General features: G+C 53.5%; 1 protein-coding gene across 9 annotated transcripts in view; it reads left to right on the forward strand.

The window, feature by feature from the left end:
• WNK2 (WNK lysine deficient protein kinase 2) overlaps window positions 1-27,745 on the forward strand; it is a 126,063-nt gene that overhangs the window by 56,701 nt on the left and 41,617 nt on the right. For 8 of the 9 annotated variants that reach the window (XM_076008515.1, XM_012747149.3, XM_076008510.1 and 5 more), the window contains exons 7-18: window positions 2,123-2,423; window positions 5,987-6,186; window positions 8,440-8,595; window positions 9,032-9,223; window positions 10,913-11,440; window positions 13,358-13,639; window positions 14,149-14,198; window positions 15,084-15,252; window positions 15,322-15,438; window positions 18,871-19,041; window positions 19,145-19,190; window positions 19,748-19,867. In XM_076008515.1, coding sequence (XP_075864630.1) covers window positions 2,123-2,423; window positions 5,987-6,186; window positions 8,440-8,595; window positions 9,032-9,223; window positions 10,913-11,440; window positions 13,358-13,639; window positions 14,149-14,198; window positions 15,084-15,252; window positions 15,322-15,438; window positions 18,871-19,041; window positions 19,145-19,190; window positions 19,748-19,867 — 2,332 coding nt within the window. Of the gene's footprint in view, window positions 1-2,122; window positions 2,424-5,986; window positions 6,187-8,439; window positions 8,596-9,028; window positions 9,224-10,912; window positions 11,441-13,357; window positions 13,640-14,148; window positions 14,199-15,083; window positions 15,253-15,321; window positions 15,439-18,870; window positions 19,042-19,144; window positions 19,191-19,747; window positions 19,868-27,745 lie in introns of all 9 variants that reach the window. The other variant, XM_076008512.1, reaches the window with a different exon arrangement.

Consider the following 27,745-nt stretch of genomic DNA (forward strand, 5'->3'; position numbering starts at 1 on the left):
CTGACCCTGGGGAGGGGCTCGGGTGTCGCTGTGCGGGTGGGTCGAGGTCAGGCCTCTGTCTCTGCGGGAGTCTTATGAAGGGCTGGGCTTGTGTGCGTCCCCCGGGGCATGTGGCCCCGCCTGCTCTGTGAGGCCGGACACTGGCTCTGAGCGCTGGGTGCGGGCGTCTGCGGCTTCCCCGAGTGGAGTTGCTCTTGCCTTTTGTGACTGTGCGTGTCTCATGGGGAGGTGCTTGGACACTCCCTAAATGGTCTGTTTCTTGTCAGATTTTCCATTTGCCTAATTCTTTATCTCTCTACGGACTCACAGCTTTTGGTTTTCCTCAATGGATTATACTCCACGAATGAGCCGCCCGTGGCTGTCTCTCTCATTACCCCCAAACGTAGCACTGGAAATGCCTCTGGCCTCACACAGTCTCCAGGGCAGGGACGAGGTGGCTCAGCAGGCGCCTCTGGCTCAGGTCCCTCAGGAAGTGCGGGCTCGGGCGTCGGCTGGGCTGGGGCAGGAGACCTCGGCTCCCCCGCAGGTGGCCCATGTATGACGATGCTTGTGCTGAGGCTTCTACTAGAGCAGGTGATCCCTGAGAGAGGGAGGACGGGGGACAGAGGAGAGAGAAGGAGGGAGAGACAGGAGGAGGCAGGGAGACCGGAGGCCTCCACCGCTTCCCACCCGACACCGGCAGTGACCCCTCATCCCTTCTGCCACCATGGATTATTTACATCCCCCAGATGCAAAATATGTGTCAGAATTTGTGGACACGTCCTTCAAACCGTCATCATATCACTGTTCATTTCGATGTTCAAAATGTCCCAGATTTGCCAGCAGGAGGCCCTTGGTGCTGGCTCCCGTGGCATTTTGCACGTCCCCGTCATTCTCTGAACATGTCCTCACTGTCGGGCTCGTCCTTGCCCTGCCCAGCACTGAGCCACCACTTCTCTGAGCAGCACTGGCTTCCTGTCGCAGCGGTGCTCTGGGTGTTCCTTGCTCTCTCCCAGTGGGCACAGTTCACAAGGGCACGTGTGTCCGCACAGTTACGCACATGCAGACACCGGTGCATGCATGCGCAATCTGTGTTTATTCACATGTGTTGTATGGTTCATACCAGTAGCTCCAATTCTCACGCAGCAGGAGGTTCCTATTCTCGAGTCCAGCTTTCCATGCCCGAGGAGCGGGGCTCCTGCTGTTCCTAGTTTACTTTCTCATCCGGTCAGCTTTGCGGCGGTGGCTGAGCTGCAGCTGTGCTGTGGCCCCAGCAGGAACCTGTCCTCCAGCACGGGCCCTCTTCCCTCCCGCAGACATCCGGCCCGTCCTGCCCGACCCAGTATCTTTAGGGCTGAAGCTCTCCGGAAGGAGGGAAAGCTCAGGTGGATTTGGAATCTCCGTTCTGACAAGTTTTCATATGTTTGCTATTGTCACCACACCTGCAGCTTAGCAAGGGCAGCCCCTCCAAAAGGGTCTCTTTCTTCAGAGAGAAGGAAAATAGCCTGCCACGACTGTTCTCGCCAAGCTCAGGGTGTTTCCTGATGGTCTCGGGCTCCTTTACAATGCTCTCAAGTACTCTGCTTGGTCAGTCGGTTTTAGAATTTTGTCAGGCATCCGTGCACACCGTTCTGGTTTCAAATTACAAAATGAACTTCCTCGCTCCGTTTAGAACTTGGGTGTGTCCCCATTCTGGGCAGCCCCCAGGCTCTGAGACGTCTGAGAAGATGCCAAGGAAAATGCTGGCCCCATACCTCCTTGTCCCTGCCCCTGAGCACAGAGACACCCAGGAACCCCTTCTTGTCTGCACAGGAGCTTGTGAAGTCCCCAGGACTTGCCACCTGGTTGCTCTGGGTTTCACTTTTGCTGTCAACCCTGTGGGAGGCAGGTTGGGCCTGGGCGGTGGCCTCTCTTCCCCTTACTCAGCAGACAGCTGCTATGTGCCAGTTGCCATGTGCCAGTTGCCGTCCCAGAGCTTGGCCCTGGGGATTTTACACTCAGTGGTGGAATAATTACTCAGGGGATGACAAGAGCGTCCTTCGAGGAATGAGCCGGGCGGTGGGAGAGCACTTTATTAGGTGAGGGGTTTGGGGTGGGGGTGGGCTAGTCCCTGGTGACACTAACAATGCGACTGCCTTTGCAGATTGAGTCTGGATTCTTCCACGAGAGTGATGTGAAGATCGTGGCCAAGTCCATCCGTGACCGTGTGGCATTGATCCAGTGGCGGCGAGAGAGGATCTGGCCTGCGCTTCAGCCCAAGGAGCAGAGGGACACGGATAGCCCTGACAAGGCCAAGGGTCCGTCGGTGCCCCTGCAGGTCCAGGTGACCTACCACACCCAAACTGGGCAGCCTGGACAGCCTGGGCCGTCGGAGCCCGAGGAGCCGGAGGTTGACCAGCACCTCCTCCCGCCCACGCTGCCGACCAGCGCCACCTCCCTGGCCTGTGAGTGCTCAGGGCGGGATCTCCATGGGCACCCCTCCCACCCCCCTGCAAAAACCAGCTGCTGGTTAAAGAAAAATGAAGCTCTCTCTCTTTATTAGAATGCTTTGGGGAGGGCGGTCAGCATAGTGGGGCCTTGGAGTGAGCTGTGATGGCTCACTTCCTGCCAGCGTCCTCTGCGCTGGGGCCTGTTGGGGGCCTCCGAAGAGGGTGTGTGTGCAGGGTGGTGGGGCTGGTGGATAGTCCCCAGACACTGGGACATGTGGGTGCTGATGCCTGGACCCGTCTGGGGCCCCTCCCCCAGCCCACCCTGCAGGGCGGGGACAGCAGGTGCAGGGGAGTGCTGTTTCAGGGGAAGGCTTGGGGCTTTCCCTACATTTCCCAGTGATCTGCGACCAGAAGGGCTTTAGTGTTGCTGAATTCTACCTTCTCAGGACAGATGGGGACAAATGTGCCCTGAGCCAGTAGGGTCTGACGGTTCAGTCCCACTCCTTGCTGTGGATTTGTGGACTTGGCGCAGGTTCCTTGTCCTGTCAGGAGAATTACAGTCCCAGCCTCATGGGGGGACGTGAGGACCAGACGAGGTATTGGTAGCGGCTGCTCTGTGGGGGTGTCTGACCCACGGATGGAGTATGCCACTGTCTTGGCTTGTGTTTTTTGTCCCAGGGAGCATCCGTCTGATCATCCGTCTCCAATATTATCTCCCTTCTAGTGACAAGTGACCTCATATGTTTTTAAAGGAGGTGTTACCAGTGAATTGGTAGGGGTAACTTTGAATCTGACTTCGTCTAAGACCAATTAGAGAGAATCTAGTGTCTTCTGCACAGATAAGCAGAAATGTCCGGCCCTCGCCCTTGATGCCCTAAAAATTCATCAGTAGGCTAAGGACAGAGGGACATGGCTTCATCCGTTCTGTGAATACACATGGAGTAGAATTACAGAGCCCAGGGACCTGCCTGGGCCAGTATTTCGGCTTGTTCATGTGGAAAGACTGAAATAGCCTGTTTAATTTATTTAATACGCACATCCTTCATTTATCATTAAAATAGCTAGTTCTTCAGAGTAGGCGATTTAAATTCACACAAGCAGTCATCGCTCTGAGATATTAATAGTTTGCCTACTATTTATTTCACTCGAACCTGCTCAGGTCTGGAACAAAATTAGTACATCATTGTTCCATTTATTTTCTGATAAATCTAAAAAATTAAAGAGCACAAACTTTTTGTAGGAAAAAGTTCTCCATATTTGACACAGCACTACATACTTTAAAATTATAATTATTGGATAAGTAATTTCTAGGATGGGAATTTTAAAATCTCCTTTTATTGTACTTTGAAGACATAGTCTAGGATCTGGAGATATGTTCTGCGTGTTGTCAGATGTTGTAATTCAGGTTTGATCCACTGTGAGAAAATCAGATGGAGATGTCGAGTCAGCTGACGAGCTCAATTCGGGTGTAGGTGTTCTTTCTGCAAACGGACTCCCAGTCTGCACAGGCCATCGCCACGCTCCTCAAAAATGCTTTAGTTTATTGAAGTTTCTTTAAAATAGGTAATATAGTCACGTAGTGTAAAATTTATAAAGTCTAAGAGGGTATACAGAAGTCACTTAATTGTTTTCCCTAGAGGTGACAGATGCTACCGTCTCTTAACTGTCCTTCTGGAGATAGTCTGTACATGTAGCCCATCATACACTCATGCATGAACACATGCAGACACATGAATCCACAGGCACCCCCATATGCACATGTGGACACATGCATGTACAGACACATGCACACCTCCCACATGTGCACACATGGACACACATGCACACCACCACCCACCCACATGGACACTTGCATGCACACATATATGTGAGCACACACCCATACCTGTGTATACTCATGCATGCATGTGTACATGCACACACATCTGCAGGCACACGTGTGCACACATGCACACATATATACTCCTATATCCCCCTCTATTCCACAGTGGATAGCACCCCTAGCATGCTCTTCTGCACCTTTTACTGGTCTGTTCTGGTTGAAAGAGGAGGCCTCTCCTCACTCTCCCATCTGACTGCAAGGTGCCCAGGGGTGGCAGTCCATGCTGTACTTCCTGAGGTGAACTGGTGGGGCTGCCGGACAGCATGCACGGGAGCTGAGAAGGACCTGGTTTGTGGTGTGAGACTGGCAGACACACGCGTGTTGCATGTTGGAAGATGCGACAGTGATCGGCTCCATTTACACAGGTGGTGGCTGCACTAGCACAGTTTGTCAATAGGTTCAAACATGATTTCTAAAATTTGTAGTTACACAAGAAATGAGCACATTTGCTTTAACACATGTGGTTAGAGTTGCTCTACTTGAAACCCGTCAGGTCTGTACATGTTTTCTTTTCCTCCCTCTCACCCTCTCTCTAAGTGGAAATGACCACTTTAATGACCATTGAGCTCATTAAAAATCAGAGCCGCGTGTCTAATTGGCTTTGCACAATTAAACCTCAGCATTCCTCCTAGGTTAAAGTAAGTTCTAGTCAGTCCCTGGGAAAAACTATTTTAGTGTGAAGCCAACAAGATTTTCCCTTTACCTTGTTTAAATTGCAAATGGACACAATACTCACTCTGAAATGCTGCCCCCTGTGAAAATAGCTTGGTATTCATTTGCAGGTGGCAAACCCTCACGATTTTATAGCTTTTGGAACCTGGAAGTCAGTAAACCCAAAGCATCATTTCAGACAGCCTGTCACCTTTCCCTCTTACGACACAGCCATGCAGGCGACGGCAGCCCCAGGCACGCCCCGAGTGAGACCAGCCCGTGGGCTGCGGGGTCTCCGTCTTCGCCCCCATGGGGTTGATGCATCTGGGTCTGACGGGGCCGGGCTGGCCTGACCCGTGCGAGGAGCCTCCGGGGAGGCTTGGGCTGTGGATCTTGGTGCCACCGCTGCTTTCATGTCCCATGCCTGCCAGGTGCGTCCGCCTTTCAAGGCCTGTCTGTAGGGGCTGGCTGGGGGCCTTGGCCCCATTTCCAGTCAAGTTAGACCTGGTCCCATGACCCTAATCCTCCCAGTTGAGGCTCTCGGTGACCATGTGTGAAGGTGTCAGAGTCCCGAGATACCCTCCTCCTCTCATAAACACAAGTGATTATTGTTTCTTCCACAATTAAGAAATTAGCTTTTTCTTACTCGAACATTCCAGCAGCCTCCCAAGTCTCTTCAGGCCTCTAGAGCCGGCATGAGTGCTTGCTATCCAGGCCTTGCTGGACCCATTGCACGTCAGGTTCCTCGTCTGTGAATGAGGTGGCCGACTGCACCTGCCTCCTGGGAGGGTTGGCAAGGTGCAGTCGCCGTGGCATCGTGCTGGCCAGGCGTCAGCTGTGCTGGGGTGGGCACACAGGGACGGCCTCCCCAGTACTGTCCTGTAGCAGTTGATTGTTTAAGCCGCATGCACCTATTATTTGTGTGATACAGGGAAACAGCTAAGCTTTTCTTTTACAGAAGAAAACATTCAGACCAGCCTGTGTTTGCTTGTGTTTGACGGTGTTTGGAGACACCGCCTCTAAGTCCTGCTTTTGTCCTCCCCAGCGGACAGCACCTTTGACAGCGGCCAGGGCTCCACGGTGTACTCGGACTCGCAGAGCAGCCAGCAGAGCGTGGTGCTGGGCTCCCTTGCGGACGCGGCTCCGCCCCAGGCCCAGTGCGTGTGCAGCCCGCCCGTGAGCGAGGGGCCTGGCCTGCCGCAGAGCCTGCCCTCGCTGGGGGCCTACCAGCCATCCGCGGCCGCGGTGAGTCAGTGTGCCAGCCCCACCCTGTCCCCACGGCCCAGCATGAGGGCCCAGGGCTGCAGAGCCCCTGCGATGGGCGTTCAGGCTGCACGGCACCGCTGCGTCCCTGACCACACCTCCCTGCCAAGCCCTGCTAGATAGGAAGACACGCTGTTGGAGCACCAGGGCTTGAGAGCCTGTGACAGCGTCAGCTCATAGCCACAGCATGGCTCCTGGCGACTGTGCCCTGGGCTTGGGACGTTGCCTCAGACTGTTTTAAAGATTCCAAAGATGACGGGCAGCATCATTAGTAACAATGAAACCTGAGACCCATGTCACCGTCCAGCCCACTGAGGGCAGGCCCCGAGGGCATCGAAGTCAGCCATGAAGCCAGGGCAGGACGTGGGGGACGCTTTCAGGGAGGCTGCCTGGAGGAGCGGGAGTCAGGGAGCCGTGCCTGCACAAGTGAGATGATTCCTGCCATCTGGGAAAGACTAAGATGAGTGGGGTCACATTGGGCATTTATTTTTTATTTTTATTTTTTTTAACACTAAAGAAAGTAAAACGATCTCTCACGCCCCGTCCCGAGAGCCTGGCTGCAGAGAAGTTGCCTGTGGACCCAGGGTCCCCTTCGGGCGACGTGTGGGGTGGGCCTTCTCCACCCCTCCCAGGCGGGCCACTCCTGTCCGGAGCTTGGTTACGCGGCTCTTGCTCGCACACTCTTAGCGCTGCGGCTGCCTTCTTGGCGCTGGCTGAGTGTGGGTGCTGGGGCTGTTCTGGCCACCTCCGTCCCGCTGGGCGCCCTGCTGTGCCCTGCACGAAGGCTGTCTGCACTGGGTGCGGACGTTGCCTTTCCCCTTCTGTCCACGCAGGGCTGGGCTGTCGGAAAGACCCAGAAAGTCCCTCTGGAAAAGCAGGTGAAGTCATTTGCCAAGTGTGCCTTTGCTAACCGGATCCCCAGCATTCATTTGCGATTTGCATTTGCAATTTTGTACATTTTACAAAATGAAGTGAAATATGATTTTAAGTGGCAGAAAGAGCTCCTGTAAAAATAGGCTACTTGCTTCTCCAGAGTGGTGGTTCTTGGCCTTGAGGATCACCCAAGCTGGGGCTGAGCCAGAACGTTATGCCCAGCTCTCATCCCTCCTCAGTCCAGGATGGGGCTTCCCCGTTGTTGTGTCATGTCCTCCCTGCCCGGGTTCCCGCCGGGCCGAGTCCTTCTCGCCAGGCCCGTGTGGTGACGCAGTCCCAACGCCAGTGTGCAAGCCAGGAGGCCCCAGCAAGTCGGTCACGGGTGCAGCTGCCATGGACTGGAGGCCCAAGCTCTTTCCCACATCTCCCTGCCTAGTGATGCGGAGACACTTCAGACAAAAACACTAGGGCCCAGAGGAGGGTCTCAGGCAAATCCAGAAGCACAGCTCAGTCGCAAACACACCTGTTCTTCCCACTTCATTCCACGATGCTTTTCATAAAGCACCGACTTTGAAAAAAAAGTGAGTGACAACAGTTTTGGGAGCACTTTTGCTTACATGGTCCAGAGGACCCCAAGGGAGAGGGTGCTCGTGGGCTCGTGGTAAGATAGAAGGACCATGGGCCCAGCTTCATAGTCAGGGACCCATGTTCCAGCAGCCTGCCTGTTCCTCAAGTTCCCCTTGTTTCAAAGTAAATCCCAGAAAGCAAGACACATGCCCCGTGAATATTTTGGTTTCTATCTCTGTGCATAAGGATTCTTAGAGAATAGAACTCAATGTCATTATTATATCAACAAAATTAACAAATGAGCTGCAGTTCCTTAATGGTATCCACCGTCTGAATGCTCAGATTTCTGATTTGTTTGCGGTTTGTGTTCATGCTGCTGCTGGCTGGGGTCGTGTCTCATCTGTGGGGCCCCATTTCTGTCCCCCGTTGCGCCTGAGTGGTGGAGCATGCCCGCTCTCCTGAGCGCCCGCAGTGCTGGTTTTGCTGCCCCAGCCTGCATGGTCTGGGGTCTTCCTCACACGCCTTGTGCTGATAGACCTTTCTCCACAGTTCTGCAAAGCCTCTGCAGTGATCTTTTTCATGGTTGCCTAATATTCCCTGGGGTTTGTGTGCCAGACCCGTTCCCTGGCTAGGAGCTGTGGCAGTTCACGGCCTTTCACAGTCGTGAATAACGCTGCAGGGGCTGCCACACTTTGCCTCTGCTGAGTCACGTTCCTGGGAAAGGGGTCCCCATTCGGGAGAACAGGCCTGCTGGGCCCAGAGCAGCTGCTCAGTGTGACCTGGTACTCTCCGCAGCCTGGCCTGGCGGTGGGCTCCGTCCCGGCCCCCACCTGCCCACCCCTCCTCCAGCAGCATTTCCCGGAGCCGGTGATGAGCTTCGCCCCTGTGCTGCCGCCACCCAGCGCCCCTGTGCCCACAGGCCCAGGCCAGCCAGCGCCCCCCAGCCAGCAGGTGAGTTGGTGTGGGTGCAGCCCTCCATCCTCACAGCAGGAGGCAGCTCTGCTGGCCCTGGGGCCCAGGTCTGTGAGCAGCACCCGCGGCCCCTTTGCTCTCATCCTCTGCGGTTCCCTCCGGTCCGGTGGTTCGTATGGGGGTAGGGGTGGCTCTCATGTGCATGTGTTTGCATGTGGCATTTATGGAACCTTGTGCATGGAAGGCTCTGATCACTGAGAATGCTTCTGCAAGGTCTGCCTTGTGCCTGGCTCCAGGCTGGCTGGAGTTGAGGGTCGGTGTGTGAGTGTCTGTGTATGTGAGACCATGCAAGGGAGTGTGTGCACGTGATTGTGCACATGCGAGGGTGTTAGTTCTCTGTTGTGTCTAAGCATGTGGGGTACACCTGTCTCTCAGCAGGTTAGGGGTCTGAGGGGAGCCCCTTCTCTTCCAGCAGCCTCCTCCTCTGGCCCAGCCAACACCTCTGCCGCAGGTCCTGGCCCCACAGCCCGTGGGCCCCCTCCCACCAGTGCCCGCCCACCTGCCTCCGTACCTGGCCCCAACCTCCCAGGTGGTGGCCCCCACTCAGCTGAAGCCCGTTCAGATGCCACAGGCTCCCCTGCAGCCACTCGCTTCAGTCCCTCCACAGGTACTTCCCGGCCAACAGCTGCTGTCAGTGGCCCTTCGTTTGCCGGGCCCTGGGCACCCAAGGGGGTCTGTCTCTATGTGACCTGAGACCTGGGGTGGGGACTGGGTGGGGGAGTCGGCCTGGGCAGCGTGAGGTTTGTGCATCATCATATGCACCTGGACCGTTCCAGGCACCAGCATGGTGGGCCACCTGTCCTCTTCTGCCCGCCCACCGTGGTGAGCGTGGTGACAGTCTCCCTTGGCAGCTGGCTTGGTTCCTCTCTCCTGCCCTCCAGCCTCATTTTCTCCCCAAACCTTGTGGGCCATTCTTGGTCCTTCTAGGCAATGATGCCTGGGCTGTGAGCATCAGATGGAGTATTCCAGGGAGGGTGGGCAGGGTGACACTGTGGCACCCGGCAGCCACCCACCAGTGGGCCCATCTGCCCTCAGTGTCAGTACATCTAATGTCAAGGACAGGAGTTACAAAGCAGCTGCTGAGCTGGCACAGGGAGCAGGCGGTTAGCCTTAGGTGACCATTCATCTGCATGTGGCCCCTTGCGGGCCCAGTGGCTAGCTAGCGGCACTGCTGACCGCAGGGAGGCCTGGCCTCCGGGGCTCAATCAATGCAGCAGAAGCGACCTCTGATGTCTTTCTGTGGGGACACTGCCTATCTCTAGTGGTACCTGGCCATATAGAACTGGTGCAGCATGTAGCTAGGGGCGGCCCAGGTCAATGGCGTTGAGGACCAGAGATGTTCAGAAGCCTTTGGTGATGGGGACGGGCTGTCGTGTCGGTGGCAGCGGGGACGGTGTGCTTCCCTCCGAAAGCCGTGGTTCCCACAGGCCCCACCTGGAAGACTCTTTGGTGTCCGGACCTGCTGCGCAGGCCCTGTCCTCGTCATGCCCAGTTAGATTCAGCTCAAGAGTCTAGTTATTAATAAATAAATCACCTTGCTCAGCGGCAGCTGTGGTGTTTGCGCAGTTGCCTTTCAGCAGAGTCTGTGTGGGCGTTTGTGCTGCCTGGCGGCCGCACGGAAGACATGTCCAGCGGTGCTCAGGAGTGCTGGGTTCCCCGGATCCCACGACAGCCGTCTCCCGGGTGCATGTGCGTCGCGAGAGGGCGCAGCCAGGACGTTCGGGGCTCCGCCGCTGGGAGGCTGGGCGGGATGAGGGTGTTGCCTCAGCCCGCCACGGGGGCCCCAGAGATTTGCTGTCACCGAGACTCCTCCAAGGAGTTAGTGTCGGTGTGACTTTGTACAGGTTGGGGGGCAGGCCGACATCATTTCAGATGTTTGGGGCCAGCCCAGTAGCGCCGACTGTCCCAGCCCTTCCGAATGAAAATCCTCCAAAGCTTTGAAGCCACTCTGCTGTGACTTGTGGTCGCCACTGTGGCCCCCCAGCGTCTGCTGCCCTGACTCCCTCACAGCCCCCAGCGTGGGCCGGGCCGCTGGGCGGTGGGGGGCGCAGGCAGCCCCTCCGTGCTGAGGCGGAGGGCGACCTCTAGCAGGTCGTTTCCAGGCTGCGGCCTTCCCTGTCTATTTGAAGGGTTTTCGTTTGGGTTCCCTTCAGCTACACGACAGTGTCTTAGATGGAAAAAGCTGCACTACCCTCGTCCCACCAACCCCGCTGGCGGTGGCCGTCCCCGTGTGCGGGTGCTGTGGGTGGGACAGCCTTCGGGGTGCTGCACTGACTCGCTCCTGGGTCTCTTTCAGATGCCTCCGCTTCCTGTCGTGCCCCCCATCACGCCCTTGGCAGGAGTCGACGGCCTCCCCTCAGCCCTCCCTGAGCTGCCGGCCACAAACGTGGCCCCCGTGCCGCCGCCTCAGTATTTCTCTCCGGCCGTGATCTTGCCGAACCTCGCCGGCCCCCTGCCCCCTGCGTCCCCAGCTCTGCCTCTGCAGGCCGTCAAGCTGCCCCACCCTGCTGGGGCGCCCCTGGCCGTGCCCTGCCGGCCCATCGTGCCAAATGCGCCGGCCACCATCCCCTTGCTCGCTGTGGCCCCGCCGGGCGTGGCTGCCCTGTCCCTCCACCCTGCGGTGGCCCAGCTCCCCGCCCAGCCTGTGTACCCTGCGGCCTTCCCGCAGGTGGCGCCCGGCGAGGTCCCGCCTTCCCCGCACCATGCGGCGCAGAGCGTGCGGGCTGCCCCCCTGCAGCCGGTGCTGCCCGTGCATCCTGAGCCCCTCCAGCCCAGCGTCCACCTTCCTGAGTCAGCTGCTCCGGCCTCAGTGCCAGTGAGCCAGGTAAGCACCTGCAGCGCAGAGGTCCGCCCTCCTGGCACCTGGGGGATCCTTAGGACTCAGATGCAAAGGCTTTTTGGCTGCTCCGTTCTCCGACAACCTTCCCTGGGCTGCCCCGCACTCCCTCTGGGACTGAGAGGCAGCTAGGGCTGAGCAAGGGGCCACCCTTGCCATCGCCCCTCTTGGAAAGAGATGTGTCGGAGGCTGAGGGAGGTGGGGCCCGTTTCCACATAGTCAAGAGCCTTGGGAAATGGTGGCTGATGGGGTCCACTGCCTCCCTTTCCTAAGGGCCAGGAACCCCTGCTCTCATGGCCAAGGGTGCCCTGGGTGCTACGCATCCTCGCATCTGCCCACCCCCACGCCTGGTCTGTCGGCCTCAGTGCACCTGCCAGGGGGCAGCCCTTAGTGAGGCAGGGCAGACACCCCCATCTTAGGGTGAGGAGACGAGGCAGATAGAGGGATGAGTCTGGGGCAGGTGGGGCTGCTGGCTGGAGGGGTGGTTGTGACCAGGGGACCCTGTCTTGGTGTCAGGTGGAGACCCCCACGACAGCTCACTGGATGTCCCCCACCTGGGAGCCCCTCCCCTGGGCGCCCCCCACCTTGGAGCTCCTCACATCAGTGCCCCCCAACCTGGCCCCCGTGGCTCTGAGCCCCACCAGCTCTGTGGCCATGGCACACTCCTGCCTGTCAAGCCCCGGGCCTCTCAGTAAAGCAGCTGACATGGCCTGTGTGGAGGGGCCTGGGTGGAGCATCCCTGGGTGCCAGGTGCCCCCCCCAGCCCAGTTTGTGCCAAATCCAGTCTGGAGTAAGACCCGCTGTTCTGAGACGTCACTCCTGGCCATTGCTTCCTGCTGTCTTATTTGTAGAGGGATCTGTACTTGGAGAAGGACCGGACGTATTTATTGGCTAGCAGGATGGCATTTGGTTAGGAACAAGGGAGGAAGCACATGAGTCCCCCGCCTCAGCTGAGCACAGGCTGTCGGTTCCAGTGGGTGTCGAGGCAGCTCAGAGCCTGCTCACTCACGGGGCGGTGTGTCTCAGGAAGGCCACAGGTGGGGCAGGGAGCAGGAAGGCAGGGCCTGGCATCGTCTGCACGTGTCAGGGCCTTGTCGCCCGGCAGTGGCCCTTCTGGGCTCTTTAGTTAGAGGCTAGTGAGAGCGTGGGGTAGCCTGGGAGGTCACAGTCAGGCTTGCTGGTCGTCTTCACAGTCCGGCCGGCAGAGGGTCCGTAGGTTTGTTGAGGAGCTGGGCTGGCCACCCGACCGGGTCCTCTGAACGCAGCAGCTGCGCATCTGTTGGGAGGGCTTGGTATCTCCCTGCCGGCCCGAGGGAGTGCAGCCGTTCCTCCCGTTCCTGAGAGGTGGAGAAGTCGCCCTAAATTCTCAACCTTCGCAACCCCAGATCAGGGCAGGGGCCAGGGCGCACTCGCACTTCCAAAGCCGCAGGCCCTTCTTCCCCGCTCCTCTCGCCGCCTCCCTCACAGAGCTGTTAGAGAGAGGCCAGAGCAGTGGGGAGGCCAGGCCTTGCCGCAGGGCACCCTGGGGGTGGCACGCTCTGGGAAGGCGAGACGGGCAGGCGCTCGCAGGTAGCGGGCGTGGGTTTGGCACTAAGTGTGCCTCGGCTTGTGGCCCTTCAGCCGGACGTAGCCAGGAGTTCATGTGCAGGGCCCAGTTCTAGGCCTTTCCGCGCAAAGACTCTCACACAGAAGGGGTGTGAGAAAGCCCATTCTTGTTTGTTTCTGCCAAATCCATTTACCAAGTGTGCTGTGAGACAAGGACTCCCCTCGGGGCGTGTACGGGTTGGAGAGGGACGTCCTTGTGCCTCTGCCCTTTGTGCTCACTGACCCGCTTGGGTGTGGCCCCGGCCCCTCGGTGAAGGTGACGCTGGCAGCTGACTTCTGCCCTGTGCCCCGTGTCCCCAGATGCTGCTAGGCCACCCGCCTGCCTACGCTGCAGACGCTGCTGGTCCTGTGCCGCCAGCTGCTGTCCTCTCCCCGCCACTGCCGGACGTGCTGCTGCCCGCTGCCCCCGAGCTCCTGCCTCAGTTCCCCAGCTCTCTGGGCTCCGCGATGGTGCCAGCTGCTCAGAGTGTGCCCACCCAGACCACCACGTTCCTGCCACCGGCAAACCCGGCCCTGCCTGCTGGGCCCGTGATCGCCAGCCCCTGCCCCGCCGTCCAGCTGACAGTGGAACCAACCCAAGAGGTGTGTGCCCTGTCCCTGCCCATCCCCGTGACCCAGCAGCGTGGCCACCCGGCATCTGCAAGTGGACCTGGGCCTTGGTCCTATAGGTCACGGACACTTGGCTGTGGGACAGGCACGTGGGGCCTCTTTGCATCTCTCTCCCTAGATTTCACGCCTCTGTAAACCCACAACCAGGGGGAGGGTGTGATTTTTATAGATGATTCTGCAGGCTGCTTTCACTTGAACAGGATGCAAAAGCCTTTGAAAATCTTTCACAGAAACAGTGTGTCCTCTTTGAGGGATGATCAAAGTGGGTTAACATATTTGGAAAGGAAGTGGCCCCCAGCTTGTAGGAATCCACTTGACCCCGAGCGTCTCTACAAGATAAAAACCCCCGTGCCTGCCCCCTCGGAGTGGTGCCCCCCACCCCCCAGCTGCACTGAGAAGACAGCAGGTGGCAGGCTGGGCCGAGGGGGGAGAAGAGCAGGAGCTGGAACGACCTGTTCTCTTTTCTCTGGGTTTTATTTCAGGAGCAGGCCCCGCAGGACAAGCCACCTGGTCTCTCGCAGAGCTGTGAGAGGTACAGTGTCCAAGCCTCGACCTCAGGGGACAGGCACAGGGGACAGGCCCAGACGCCGACTCAGCCCGGCTCTGCCACCGTTTCACGCAGAGCCTGCTCCAGTTTGCCCTGGTGCTGTCAGGGTTTCAGCAAGCACCGCCCACCCACCCCCACTCAGACCTGATCTGATGGAAGCTCAGGGACCTCCTCTCATGGTCTCGTCAGCCACCGTAGTTAGAGGGTGTCAGAGGCTCCTGGCTGTGTGCTGGCCCGTGTTCTGGGTCTGGCACTGGCCTGCCGTCCTAAGGAGCAGGGGGAGGCCATGGGCGGAGAGTTGGCAGTGCCGGGCCAGAGGGTGGCCCTGTGCACAGGCTGAGTCCAGTCCAGACCCTGGGGCTCCCGGCCTCTCGGCTGTGGGCACTTGTGTTCTGTGGAGGGAATGGTGTCCTTACCAAAGGTGGTCACGGGAAGTGATCGTTTGCCCCCTCCCTTGGGGCACTGGGCACTGTGTGCACTCAGGCTTTGCTACTTTGCTCCAGTGCCCACAGTAGCCCCACGTGGCTGGCATGTTCTTATTGCTATTGCATAGATGGGGAGACTGAGGCATGGGGGCTGATTCACATGGCAGGAGACTGGGAGGACCAAGGTCATGCGGCCAGTACCTAGGAAACCCTTTTTTACCCCCGGCCCTGTGCCACCTGGCACAGCAGGGAGGTGAAGGGGCGCAGGCCCTGAAGTCGGCTCGGGGTCCTGTTGCAGGGGTGGTCACTGCCTCTGCAGGTCACCGCTTTGGACCCTGGAGGTTTTAAGGTCTTCGGGCTGTTTTCCGTAGAAGCCAACCTTCCCCACCATAGCTACCGTGTTGGTCGTCTGTGGGTGCCGTTGACGTTCTTGGTTTTCACTTAGCTATGGAGGTTCTGACGTCACTTCTGGAAAAGAGCTGAGTGACAGCTGTGAAGGCACCTTCGGAGGGGGCAGGCTGGAGGGCAGGGCCGCCCGGAAGCACCACCGCAGGTCCACGCGCGCGCGCTCCCGGCAGGAGAGGGCCAGCCGGCCGCGGCTGACCATACTGAACGTGAGTGGCCGGGGCACAGGGCGTGTGGGCGCAGCGTGCTCCAAGGTCTGACCGTGCTGCTGCCCGCAGGTGTGCAACACGGGGGACAAGATGGTGGAGTGCCAGCTGGAGACGCATAACCACAAGATGGTGACCTTCAAGTTCGACCTGGATGGGGACGCACCTGACGAGATCGCCACATACATGGTGAGGCTGGGTCTAGGTGGCGGGCTGGCTCCCCATGTTCCTCGACCGTGCGTGGGGGCGCTGGTCAGCCCGGCGTCTTCAACGGCGAGCGCTGGCTCCCTGCGGCCTGGGCTCCTCGGGCTCCTCCCCACGCTCAGCGGAGACCCCTCGGGTTCGGGAGGACAACTTGTGACATGTGTTCATAAGCCCCTCAAGACGGTGTTCCCCAAGGTTTCTGGAGAGCCTAAGTCTGCCCCTGAGAAGGAAAGAAGGGGCTTTGTGGGCAGGTCACCTGAGCGAGAAGAGAGCAGCTGCCTCCTTGCGGTCTAACGTCCTGTGCTCTTTGCTTAGAGCCCTGCCCCTGTTTCCCACCCCCACCCCACCCAGTTCTGCCTGCTCCCCGCCCAAGTCCATGACACCTCACCTGCACTCCTGGGGCCCCACCGTGTCCCCAGCACCTGACCCCAGGCTAGGAATGGGGCGGGTCTCGGGCCCTCAGAAACGATCCAGCTGAAAGCACACAGAGAAACAGGAGAAAAGGGTACACTTGTGTTCCCTGATCGCGCCGGTCCATCTGTGACCCCTCATGGGAGGACGTCCTTCTCAGCCCGTCGTTTGTGCCTGAGTGAAGTTAAGGAAGCCTGAGAAGCTGGGTTCTAAAGAAGCAGTCCACAGCGCTGGCCTGTGCCGTTGCCCCTCACTGCAGACGGCCACGGAGCGCCAGAGTGGAGCTAGCGTGACCAGGGAACAGAATGTCAAATGGATTTGAATTCAGTAATATGAGTTGCCTCACCTGCCTCGTGGCTGCTGCATTAGAAGCCAAAGGAAGCTGCCCCCTTGGACTGTGTCCTCCCAGCCACCACTGCCCTGGCTTCCTTGAGTCCCTACATTGGGCTAGCAAGGGAAGCCCTGGCTTTCTGCTCGGGCAAGTCTGTGCCTTAGTGTCTGCAGAGACACCTTGGACAAACCCCTCCTGGAGCCCAGGGCACGGTCCCTCAAAGCATTAAAAAAGAAATTATTCTAACACTTGTTGAAATGGTCAGGAAGACTTTTTCCAGGACTATGGCCATGGGGCAGAGGATAGTCAGCCCCAAATGCAGCATGGACAGGTGCGGGTTTACAGCCAGGGAGCAGGGTGGGGCGGTGGGTAGAAGACAGCACAGAGGAGACGTCCAGGTCAGAGCGTGGGCCTCAGAGTGGGGCTGAGCCGTTTGGTCAGACGTGGAGCTGGGGTGCTCACTGCGCTCACTCAGCGGGACCTCGCTGGAGCTGGGTGAGGCTGAGTACAGGACGGGGCCTGGCCCGGGGGCGAGTGCGGGGCCTGGCTGTGCTTCGGTCAGGGAGGGTCTTCATGGGGGGGAGCAGCTGGTTCCTTGGGTGCAGCAGGAACAAACACAGGGCTCCCCGCTCAGCTGCTGACACTGTAGAACGCCTCTTCTCTCACCTTACTCCGTCTTGCCGTGCAGCTCACGTTACCGTTCATTTATTACGAAGCGTGACAATAAAGTGAGTGTCTGTGAGGTTGTCACTCGGCCTCTGGCTGCCACGCCGGCAGCTACCGTTTCCCATCCTGCCTGCTCGCTGCTTGCACTGTGCATTCAGCTCCCCTTGTTTTTAATAGTCTTCTTTTGCATCTTTGTGCACATGTGCGCACACACATCCCTGTACAGGAAGGGACGTGGCTGTTACTTGGTTGTGAGCTCTGTAAACATGGCATCTTCTCAGATCAGGGTTTTTGAGTTTGAGTTTCTTCCACTCAGCACTCTGATTCTCCTTTCAATTTGTTGCTTTTTCTCTCATCTTTTTAAAACCAAGTGATCCAAGATACCTTTACGAAGTAAGCGTGGTGCAAATACACAAATTTCATCCATAAAAGCGGCCGTCCACGTGAGGCCTCTGTCGTGCCCGCCAGCCCCTCTGTCACCTGTCCTGGCCCTGGGACGCACGGGCTTCAGGGACAGCAGGCAAAAGGGTGTTTGGCCAGCTCCTCCCCACCTTGTGGACTGTCTTCCTCTGAGCGTGGAGTGCCAGCGGTCCCTAAATGGTTTGTCAGTGGCAGAGGCTGGGCAGGGCCTTCGGTTCGTTGTCCTGCCCAGGACCCCCTGCCGGCCCCTGGAGTGGAGGAGGAGCTGTAGGGGTTTGGAGCTGGTTTGCATCAATCCCAGGTTATACCTGGACCCTGTGTTTTTTAGGTTTCTCTGTTTTGTTTTTACATTAATTTTAATCGCAATATACTTTAAAAGAAATACATAGCCAAGAGGAAAACGATTTTCCAGTTGCCAAGGGGTTTACTTCAGTTTCATTGAGTAAAAGTTTCATGAAATTGCAATATTGCTTAAATTCTTGCACACGGCACCTATATCTCACCTGGATGCCCCAACTTTGGCTGCACCTTACTCCACTTAGCACTGAGATCACACACTGCACTAAGTTAAGAGGTGGACCACGGAACACAGCACAGGACAGCTCCCGTCTGGGGGGTGTGAGTGGTGCTCCTGGGGGTGGTGTCTCGGGGCTCCAGGGAGCTCTGCTCTCCTGGGAGGCAGATGGACCTAGCCCCGGAGGGATTGGGAGGACAGATACCCCATGCAGGGCCCAAGGCGTCTCAGTGACCACAGAGGGGTGTGGGTGGGAGAAAAGGGTCGGGGAGCAGACCTCACTGGGTGAGAGGACAGGCTGTCCTCTTTCCTCGTTTGTATGGTTTTCTGAGTCGCAGTGTCCTATCTGCCTGAGTGGCTGTGGACGCAGCTGGAGCAGGATGTGAGCAAGGGGCCGCGTGCCCACAGTGAAAGGTGGGGACAGCAGGTGTGTCCTCCTGAGCCCCTGGCCTGGAAGCTGTGTGGTGTCCGGGCTGCAGTGTAGCACCCTCCAGCCGCCTTCCCCTTGGCCATGGCAGGAGCTGCTTGCTGGAGACGCCCACTTGTGTGCTAGGCTGCAGCCGAACGCCACAGGCTGAGGATGGGAGAGCAAGGGGCAGCAGACACCAGGAGGTGCCATGTGGCCATCCTGCTGTGGCTTTGCTGTCCCTGCAGAGACTTTCATGTCCCCAAGGCCCCACCTTCAACCCCCCACCTTGTCTTTCACAACCGTCTGGGTGGCTGTGTCCCGGATGGACCCTCTTCCCCTCTTTCTGGTCCCAGTCCTTGGCCCCCCGCCATGCAGATGGATGAACTGGGCTTGGGGTCAGCAAGCAGCCCCCACTCGGGGTGGGGCAGTGCAGCCCAGGTCCTGTGCTCAGGAGGCCTGCCCTCGGGCCGCACCGTTCTCCTCCCTTCCTGAGGTTGTCTGCTTCTCTCCTTGGGCTGTCTAGCCCCTGACTCGGGGACCACGTCCCTTCACTGTGTGTTCCCCTGGGGCCTAGTGAGGATAGAAATCAGTCAATCCCTGCTGAAGACCCCACAGCCACAGCCCTGTGGCAGGTCCTCGCCAGTGGTGCCGTGCCTCCGTTTGCAGGTGGAGCACGACTTCATCCTGCAGGCCGAGCGGGAGACGTTCATCGAGCAGATGAAGGACGTCATGGACAAGGCAGAGGACATGCTCAGTGAGGACACAGATGCTGACCGTGGCTCTGACCCGGGGGCCAGCCCGCCGCACCTAGGCACCTGTGGCCTGGGCACTGGGGAGGTGAGAGGTTGAAGTCCGCGTGGGAAGTGGCGAGAGCAGGGCAGGTGGGCAGGTGGGCACTGGAGCTCCATGGGTTGATTTCTGGCCCTTTTACTTCACTCAGGAGAGCAGGCAGTCCCAAGCCAACGCCCCCGTGTACCAGCAGAACGGTGAGTCTGCCCTCTGGGCTGTGCTCGTGAGAGCAGACAGGCCTTTGGCAAGAAGCATTTCCCTAACTTCACTCCTCTCTTTTTCCGCAGGAGTTTGATAAAAGCCCCACTGAGCATATAGCCAGGGGGTCAGCCATTGCACTGGGAGGGGTGTGGGTGGGTGTGGTGACCAGGGTTCCCTGTCTGGGCACGGCCGCCCCATCTGAGGAGCTGTCACCTGCTGACCAGACCCGCATCAGTGCCTTCACGGATGGTGCGGGGCACTCTCGAGATCCTAGGCTGTCCGTGACACGTGCCAGGCTGGCTGCCTGCCCCTCCCCTCTGGTGGGAGAGAAGAGCAGATGGACGCCCCTCATCAAGGGGCCCAGGGCAGCCTGCTCCAGGGAGGGAAGCTATTTAGGGTTATGACTGGGAACTGGGTTTCCTGCCTACACCCTTCCTGGCAAAAATCCCAAACATCTAAGTCCCCCAGATCCCCCTGTGGCAAGTCTGATGCAGGTGGTGGGGGTCACGCTGGCCTAGCTCACTCAGCATGCTGTGTCTGCCCTGCCCTGTAGTCCTGCACACCGGGAAGAGGTGGTTTATCATCTGTCCAGTGGCCGAGCACCCGGCGCCTGAGGCCCCTGAATCTTCGCCCCCACTTCCTCTCAGCTCCCTGCAGCCAGAAGCCAGCCAAGGTATGAGCAGCCACAGCCCCCGTGAGCCCCTGCCCCCATCCCAGGTAACGTACAGGCCTCCTGCAGGTCACTTGGTGGGTGTGCGCCGTCACCGGGACTCAGAGCAGCCTATGGGACTGTATCCCTATCCCTGTTTTCCACCATATCAGCCAAGTCAAGGCAGCATCTGGTCTGGAGCCTGCCCTGTTACCTCCACCATGCAGGTGACACTGGTGGCTGCATAGGTGTGTGCTAAAGAGCTCCGTTGCCCTTTCTCACCCTTGTTATCTGGTGACTCCTCCTCCCGTCTCTTATGTGGACTGCACCTGCAGCAGACGCACCCTCGCTGGTTCTGCTTTACTGGGGTGGGGGGCGCGGGAGTGCCTCTCAGCACTGAGACCGATTTAAAATTGTTCACACAGTGATCGCTGTGCATTGGTCCACAGCTGCACCTGCTTATGCAGATGCCAGCAAGCTTGCAGTCTGGGTGATCAGTTAAATTTTGATTTTACGGTCTTTTGGGAGGCTGAAAATAGTCATTTGAACAAATTTAAAGTTTAATTCTCTTTTAGTTGGCAGGGAAAAGTTACTGATTATATAACCTGACCTAACATTATGGTACATTCATGAAAAATATCTGTAAGTCAATTTTAATTCTGTATCGTGTATTTCCAGTGACACGTGTATTCCAGAGATTTGTTCATTATCTTTCAGAGATTTGTTCCCACGGGGAAAAAGTCAGGGTAATAATAAAATCCCAGCAAAGCCATAAATGAGATAAGGTGATCTCTGGTGCAGGGCCTGGGCTCAAACTGGACTAAGTGATCAGGGAGAAACAGCCTTACATACAAGATTCCATTTTAGAATAAGAATATGTTTGTGTATTACTTCTGGATTTTAATATGCATACATCCAGTTATAAAGATAAATTCCTATAAGGGTAAAGCTAACTTTTAGTGTGATGTAGAGGTTAATGAGACAGTGTAATGTATGGTTCAAAGAACAGAGTTAAACCCTCTTCCCTTCATCTATGCATTGAGTGACCTCAGAAAACCTTTTAGATTCAGTTTCCTTTACTATTAATACAAGAAAAGAAAAATTGGTGACAGATCTGTCAATTTGGATTAACAGTCTACTGAGGATGACTAAAAATGTCGGACATATCCTAAAAGTCATCTGTGTGAAGGCATTCGAAGTCTGAACATAGTGGAGAATTACCCAGCTGAGGTCCAGGGGAGGATGGAGGCACAGGGCGTGAGCCAGGTTGGGCTCCTTTTCCCAGGCCTGTCTCCCATTTCTGCAGGAGTTGCTGCGAGGCTGTGCTGCTCCAGCAGCTTCACCAGGCTGTAGAACAGGCCTTAGAGTCCGGGGCCCTACGGGTGGCCCTGCTGAAGCGTTGTATTAGAAGAGGAAGCTATGGAGAGGAAAGACACCATCCTGCGGAGAGAGGAACCCTCCTCAGGGCATCTCAGCCCCTCATTAGGGAAAGTCCTTTCTGCAGGAAGGAATATCATCATTCTAGGCCTCATGTGACTTGTACAAACAATATCTGACACATAGTAAACAACAACTAGGCAAAGAGTGGGGTTCTGGGTAAGATGGAGTAAGCACACATACCAGCCTTTCTTCCTACTGAGCTGTTAAGTCCTGGACAGATGTATGGCACAGCTATCTTGATACTTGGGAAAATATCAGCAGTGGGAAGACTGGTGAAGCACACCAGGATTCAAAGTACCACTGAGCCAGTGGTGAGTTTAGCACATTTTCCTCTGGTATCCCCTGGTCTGAACTCAGTGTGGCCTGAGGACCAGAAGTGAGCACTCTGGCGCACGCATCCAGGGAGAGCTCCAGGAGAGACCCCTAGTTCCAGCTCCCAGAGCAGGAAAGGGAACTCCTCAAGCTCAGAGAGAGGGGGAAGCCCATCCACATTTTTTTTTCTTTTTTCCCCCTTCTCTTGCACCAGCCCCTAGATAATTCCACGGGGCAGCAGGAGGTGACAGGGGTATGCAGGAGACAAAACTATGAGAGGGGAAAACCCACCTCTCTGTTCAGGGGAGCCAGAGCGCTAGATGCACAGAACTAAAACCCACTGTTTTTTTTCTCTCTCTGTCCTCCTGCCACTTAGTCCTGCCTGGCACAGTCATGGAATTGGGTAGTTTCTGTCCAGAGGTTTAGAAAGGAGAGTGTCAGGGAACCAGGAAGTACCAGGAAGACCACAGAAAGGGAGGAGCTTGGGAAAACAACTATAAAGTTGTTTGTGGACTCCTGGGCTCACTTACTTTCAACCTGTGTGTGCATGGATCTGATCCTAATTAGCATACGAAAAACTTTGAGAACTGATTTAATAGATAGCTCCAGCCCCACTGAGGTTCCAGGCTGGCCCCCAAGAGACACACACCTGTTTCAGATCAGATTAGTATGGTGGAGGCATTTAAGACTGAACTGATATGTAACCACAGCCCACAGAAGGCTGGTTGCAACTTGCAGTCTGAACCTAACCATGTCAGTTGCCTGCTAAAGCAAAAATATCAGTAGTCGCCATAGGATTTAAACAAGACTCAGGATCTCATTATATCATTCAAAATATTCAGAATAGAATCCAAAATTATTTAGCAAAAGAAAAACCATGAAACTGCCAACTTGTGTGGAAAAAGATAGACAACATGTGCCAATGACAAGATGATGTAGATGTGGCGATGATCTGACAAAAACCTTAAATATGCCTGAACAAGCGATCACAAACATTTTTTAAACAAATATTAAAGTAGAAAGTATCTGCAAAGAAACGGAAGGTACAAAGAAAAAAAAAAATAGTAATTTTATCCACTGAAAATTAAAATACCTGAAATTATCCAGTTGGAAAATAGGGAAAAAAGATACAAAAAAATCAACAGAGCCTTAAGGAACAATAGTAAAAGATGTATCATTTGTGTCATCAGACTCCCAAAAGGAGAGGAAAAAGCATGCAGTGCTAAAAACATATGAAGAAATAATGCTAAAAACGTCTGAAGTTTGGTGAAAGACAAATCAGGAGTCCTCAAACTTTTTAAACGGGGGCCAGTTCACTGTCCTTCAGACCATTGGAGGGCCGTTGGAGAGTGCGGCGCACATTCCACACATGCGCACTGTGGGCACGGGACAAGTCAGCTGCTAAGCAGGACAGGCAGTGGCGACAAAACACCTGGTGGGCAGCATAAATGTTCCCAGCAGGCCGCGTGTGGCCCACGGGCCGTAGTTTGAGGACCTCTGAAAACCTACAGATTTAAGAAGCTAAGAAAACCCCAAATAGTTAAACGCAACCCAAAGAAATTCATGTCTGGACACATCATAATCAATCTGCTGAAAACTAAAGACAAAGAAAAAATTGTGAAAGCATCCAAAAACTATGATGCATTACCTAGAAGGGAACAGCAATCCAAATGACTGTAGGTCTCTCACCAGAGAGCATGGTGTCTAGAAGGAAGCGACACAGCATTTTAAAGGTGTTGAAAGAAAAGAACTGTTAACCCAGAATTCTGTTTTCGGGGCATATGTCCCCCAGGAATGAAACTGAAATAAGGCCATTCTCAAATAAGGAAAACTAAGAGAATTCATAGGTTGTACACCTGCTCTAAAAGAATTGCTAAAGATCTTCAGACAGAAGGGAAGTGATACCAAAAGTTAACTCGGAACATCAGGCTGAAGGAAAAGCAACAGAAATGGCAAATACCTGAGTGAATATAATAGACTGTTCTTCTCTTAATTTCTTTAAAACATGTCTGACAGTTGAAATTTAAAATTTACAGCACTGTCTGCTGGGGCTTTCAATGTATGTAGGTGTAATGTATAACACAACTATGATATAGTGGGTAAAGAGACCTATATGTTTGTGATGTTTCTACATTTCTATTGTAGTGGTAAAATGCTGATTCTAAGTAGACTGTGAAAAGTTAAATATGTGTTTTGGAAGTCCTGGAGTAACCACTAAAATAATTGTACAACGAGATACAGTCAAAATCATAACAAATTAAGATGGACTAAAAATATTCAAATGGAAGGCCAGAAAGGAGAAACAAAAGTTTAGAAAGACAACTTAAAGAACTAAGGGGGGTTATAAAACAGAAAACAAACAATAAAATGATAGACCTTAACGTAAATATACCAATAATGAAATTCAATATAAACAGTCTTAGCACATCAATTAAAAGACACAGATTATGAGGATGGATAACAATAACAACAACAACTTGACCTAAGTATATGCTATCTATTAGAAACCTTAGATATGATAATATTGGAAGATTAAAAGACAAAGTATCATAAAAGGTGTCATAAAAGGAAAGCTGTGGCTGCCATTTCACTCATGCAAACACAAGTCAGAAGAATGCTGGAGTGACTATTTTAATTTTGGACAAAATACACTTTAGAGCTTCAGGATTAAAAACAGACATTGCATATTTATAAAAGGGTCAATTTATCAAAATGACATAACAGCCTTAAATGTGTATGCACCTAATAACAGAGCTTCAAAACTAACAGAACTGAAAGCAGAAATAAACGAATCCACAACTACAGTAACAGATAAAACTAGTAGACAGAAAATCAGCAAAGATATAGAAGAGCTGAACAATACCATCAACCAACTTGACCTAATTGACATTTATAGAACATTCAACAACTGTGAATATACATTTTTAAGTACTTATAGAATAATTACCATATCCTGAGTTATAAAGCAAAACTTAATAAATTTAAAAGAATTGGAATTATACCAAGTATGTTCTCTGTTATAATGTAATTAAAAATGAACACTTCTAAACAATCTATAGGTGAAAGAAAAAGTCTGAGGGAAAACTAGAAAACATTTTCAAATGAACAAGAATGAAAATATAACACATTAAAATTTGTGGGATGTAGCTAAAGCAGTACTTAGAAATTTGTTTAGATGAGAAAAGAGGTCTCAAGTAAATAATGCAACCTTCTACCTTAAGAAACAAGAAAAAATAGAGCAAAATAAATCCCAAACAAGAAGAGTAAAGAAAATAAAGAGCAGAAATCAATGAAATTTAAACCAAACAACAGATAAAACCAATGAAACCCAAAACTGGTTTTTTGAAAAACATCAAGATGACAAACTTCTAGCAAGACTGACAGAGAAAAAGAAAACACATACAATAACAATCAGGAATAAAAGAGATATTACAGTAGATAAAGGATAAAACTAGAATGTTCTGAACAAGCCTACAGACATAAATTAGGTAACTTAGATAAAAGGGACTAATTCTCAAAGGCTACAAATGTCTAAAATTCATCCAAGATGTAACGGATAACCTGAATAGTCCTATACCTATTTGAAAGAATGAATTTATAGTTAACAAATCCTTCCCTCCAAAAAAGAATTCTCCAGTTCAAGAAGTCAAGATACCGTGTTTCCCCCAAAATAAGACCTACCCATAAAATAAGCCCTAGCAGGATTGCTAAGCATTTGCGCAATATAAGCCCTACCCCCAAAATAAGCCCTAGTGATGGGCGTGGCTACACAGCCTATCTGCACAACCCATGCATTTCGTCGTGGAGCAGTAAAGAAGATGAGCAGCCCTTCTCATCTGCCCCATCATGACAGCTACTATCCCAGAGGTGACAGGAAAGGTGCAGGCAGCCCCACCAACAAGGTCGGCTCCCCGTCAGGTCCCGGCCATCCTGTGCGTGCTGCAAGCTGAGGCTTTGAGAGGAAAGTCTCCTGAGTGAAGTGAGGAGCCGGACGCTCCACTCTAGGTGTTGTGTGTGCCCAGGGGGAAGAAGGAAAGCTGTGGCTGCCATTTCACTCAGCGCTGTGGGCCTCTCTCACCCCCACAAACACCAGGGGAAAGGGGAAAAGCTTCAGCAAGCGGTCTCCTACTGAGCCCAGAGAGATCATTTCTGCTGCACTGTGCAGATTGGATCCAGAGCTCACCGGATCTCTGATAAATAAGCCAGCCCTTACACGTCAGCTTTGCTGGCCTATCTCGGCTTTTCCTGAGTATCTGCAGCCCCAGACAAGATGAGTGCCAAAAGGAAGAGCCGTTCCGTTGAGTACAAGAAAGAAATTGTGGAGGACTCCAAGGGCAAGAATCTGACGGCTTTCTGCAAAGAGAAGAAGTTGGATGTCCGAATGGTCCGAAAGTGGCGGGCAGAATACGATAACCTCAGTCTACCCGTGGATAGAGAAAATGCTAAGAAGCGCAAGTGTGGTTCAGGTCAGCAACCTTTATTTCCCGAGCTGGAAGACTTGATCGGTGAGTGGATTGCTGATGGGAGAGCAAAGGCTTTGGTTCTGCGCAGGGCTGATATTCAAAGATTTGCCCTTGCATTGGGACCATAATTAGAAATATCCCCACAAGATTTCCAAGCATCACAACACAGGCTGGATGGCTTCCTTCAGTGACATGAACTATCTCTAAGAAAATCGACAACACTGTTTAAGTTGGAAGATGCTGAAGTTGTTAAGCGAGTGCTTGCATTCAAGTTCTTTGTTGATGGCATGGACTTTTCTAAATACCAACTTTGCAACATGATTGCTATGGATGAAACTGCACTGTTTATGGGTCAAGGAGCCCAAACGACAATTGAACAGAAGGATGCCTCCTCAATCTTCGTTCCCTCCACTGGTCACGAAAGTTTACGTGTTACCTGTATTTTGGCAATTCGTCTGGATGGAAAGAAAGTCACACCTCTTATCAACCCTAAGGGCAAGAAAGATAAGATTGAACGTGTTTTCAACATTTATGTTCTTGAAACCGAAAAAGGCTGGTGCACACAAGTAGTTATAAGGAAGTGGCTGGATTTAATGCTGACACTTGTTTTGTGAGGTGGCCAAAGAGGCTAGTCTGGGGTTAAGCCAGGACTCACCGTGTTAAAGCCATTAAGAACATCCTTGCAGAGAGAAGAATAGATCAAATAATGATTCCTGCAGAAATTACTGCCTCTCTGCAGACTCTTGATATTGCAATAAACAAGCCATTCAAAGACCATTTGCATATGGAAATTAACGACTACATTGAAAACAGAATGACAAGAAATCAGTGTGGAAACTTTGTGAAGCCTAGCCTACAAGAGGTCGTGATTTGGGTGAAGAATTAATGGGATAAAATCAATGACAGTGTTGTAATCAATGCACTCCGAGCAGGTTACATGGATAAGAGCTGCTCATTTAATGAGAACTCTATTGCTCGACATGAGAGATAGGGGCCAGTGGTTCTAAAGGAAATAGAGTCGCAAGAAATTCAGGATGGAATTCGGGATTTGGACAGTTATGATCATGTTCCAGAAGAAGACGACTTAACTATATTTGAATAAATGTAGATTGTTGTACCGTACTTAAAAAAAATAACACATTCTCTGAAAATAAGCCCTAGGGTTTCTTCTTGAGGAAAAAATAAATGTAAGACCCTGTCTTATTTTCAGGGAAACACAGGTAGGTTCACTGGTAAAGTCTGTCAAACATTTAAAAGATATATAACACCAATTCTACACAGTCTCTTCTACAAAATACAAGAGGAAAGAACACTTCCCAAATCATTTTACAAGACCAGCATTACCCTGATTTTAAAAACAAAGATAGTACCAAAAAAGAGAATCCTAGATGAATATCTGTCATGAACATGGAGGGAAAATGTTCTCAATAAAATATTAGCAAGTCAAATCCAGAAATATATAAAAAGAACAACATACCATGTGGAAGTGTATATATCTTGAGAGGGCAATATTCAAGAGACAATCCACCAACAATGGAGAAAACACATGATCTTATCAGCTAATACAGCAAAAGCATTTGACCAAATACAATATCTATTCATGATAAAAATTCTCAGCAAACTAGCCAGACATGGTGGTGCACACTTGGAGTTCTATATATTTTGGGGAGGCTGGGAGGCTGAGGCA

This window comes from Microcebus murinus, chromosome 12 (genome assembly GCF_040939455.1).
Source record: "Microcebus murinus isolate Inina chromosome 12, M.murinus_Inina_mat1.0, whole genome shotgun sequence".
Taxonomy (NCBI): Eukaryota; Metazoa; Chordata; class Mammalia; order Primates; family Cheirogaleidae; genus Microcebus; species Microcebus murinus.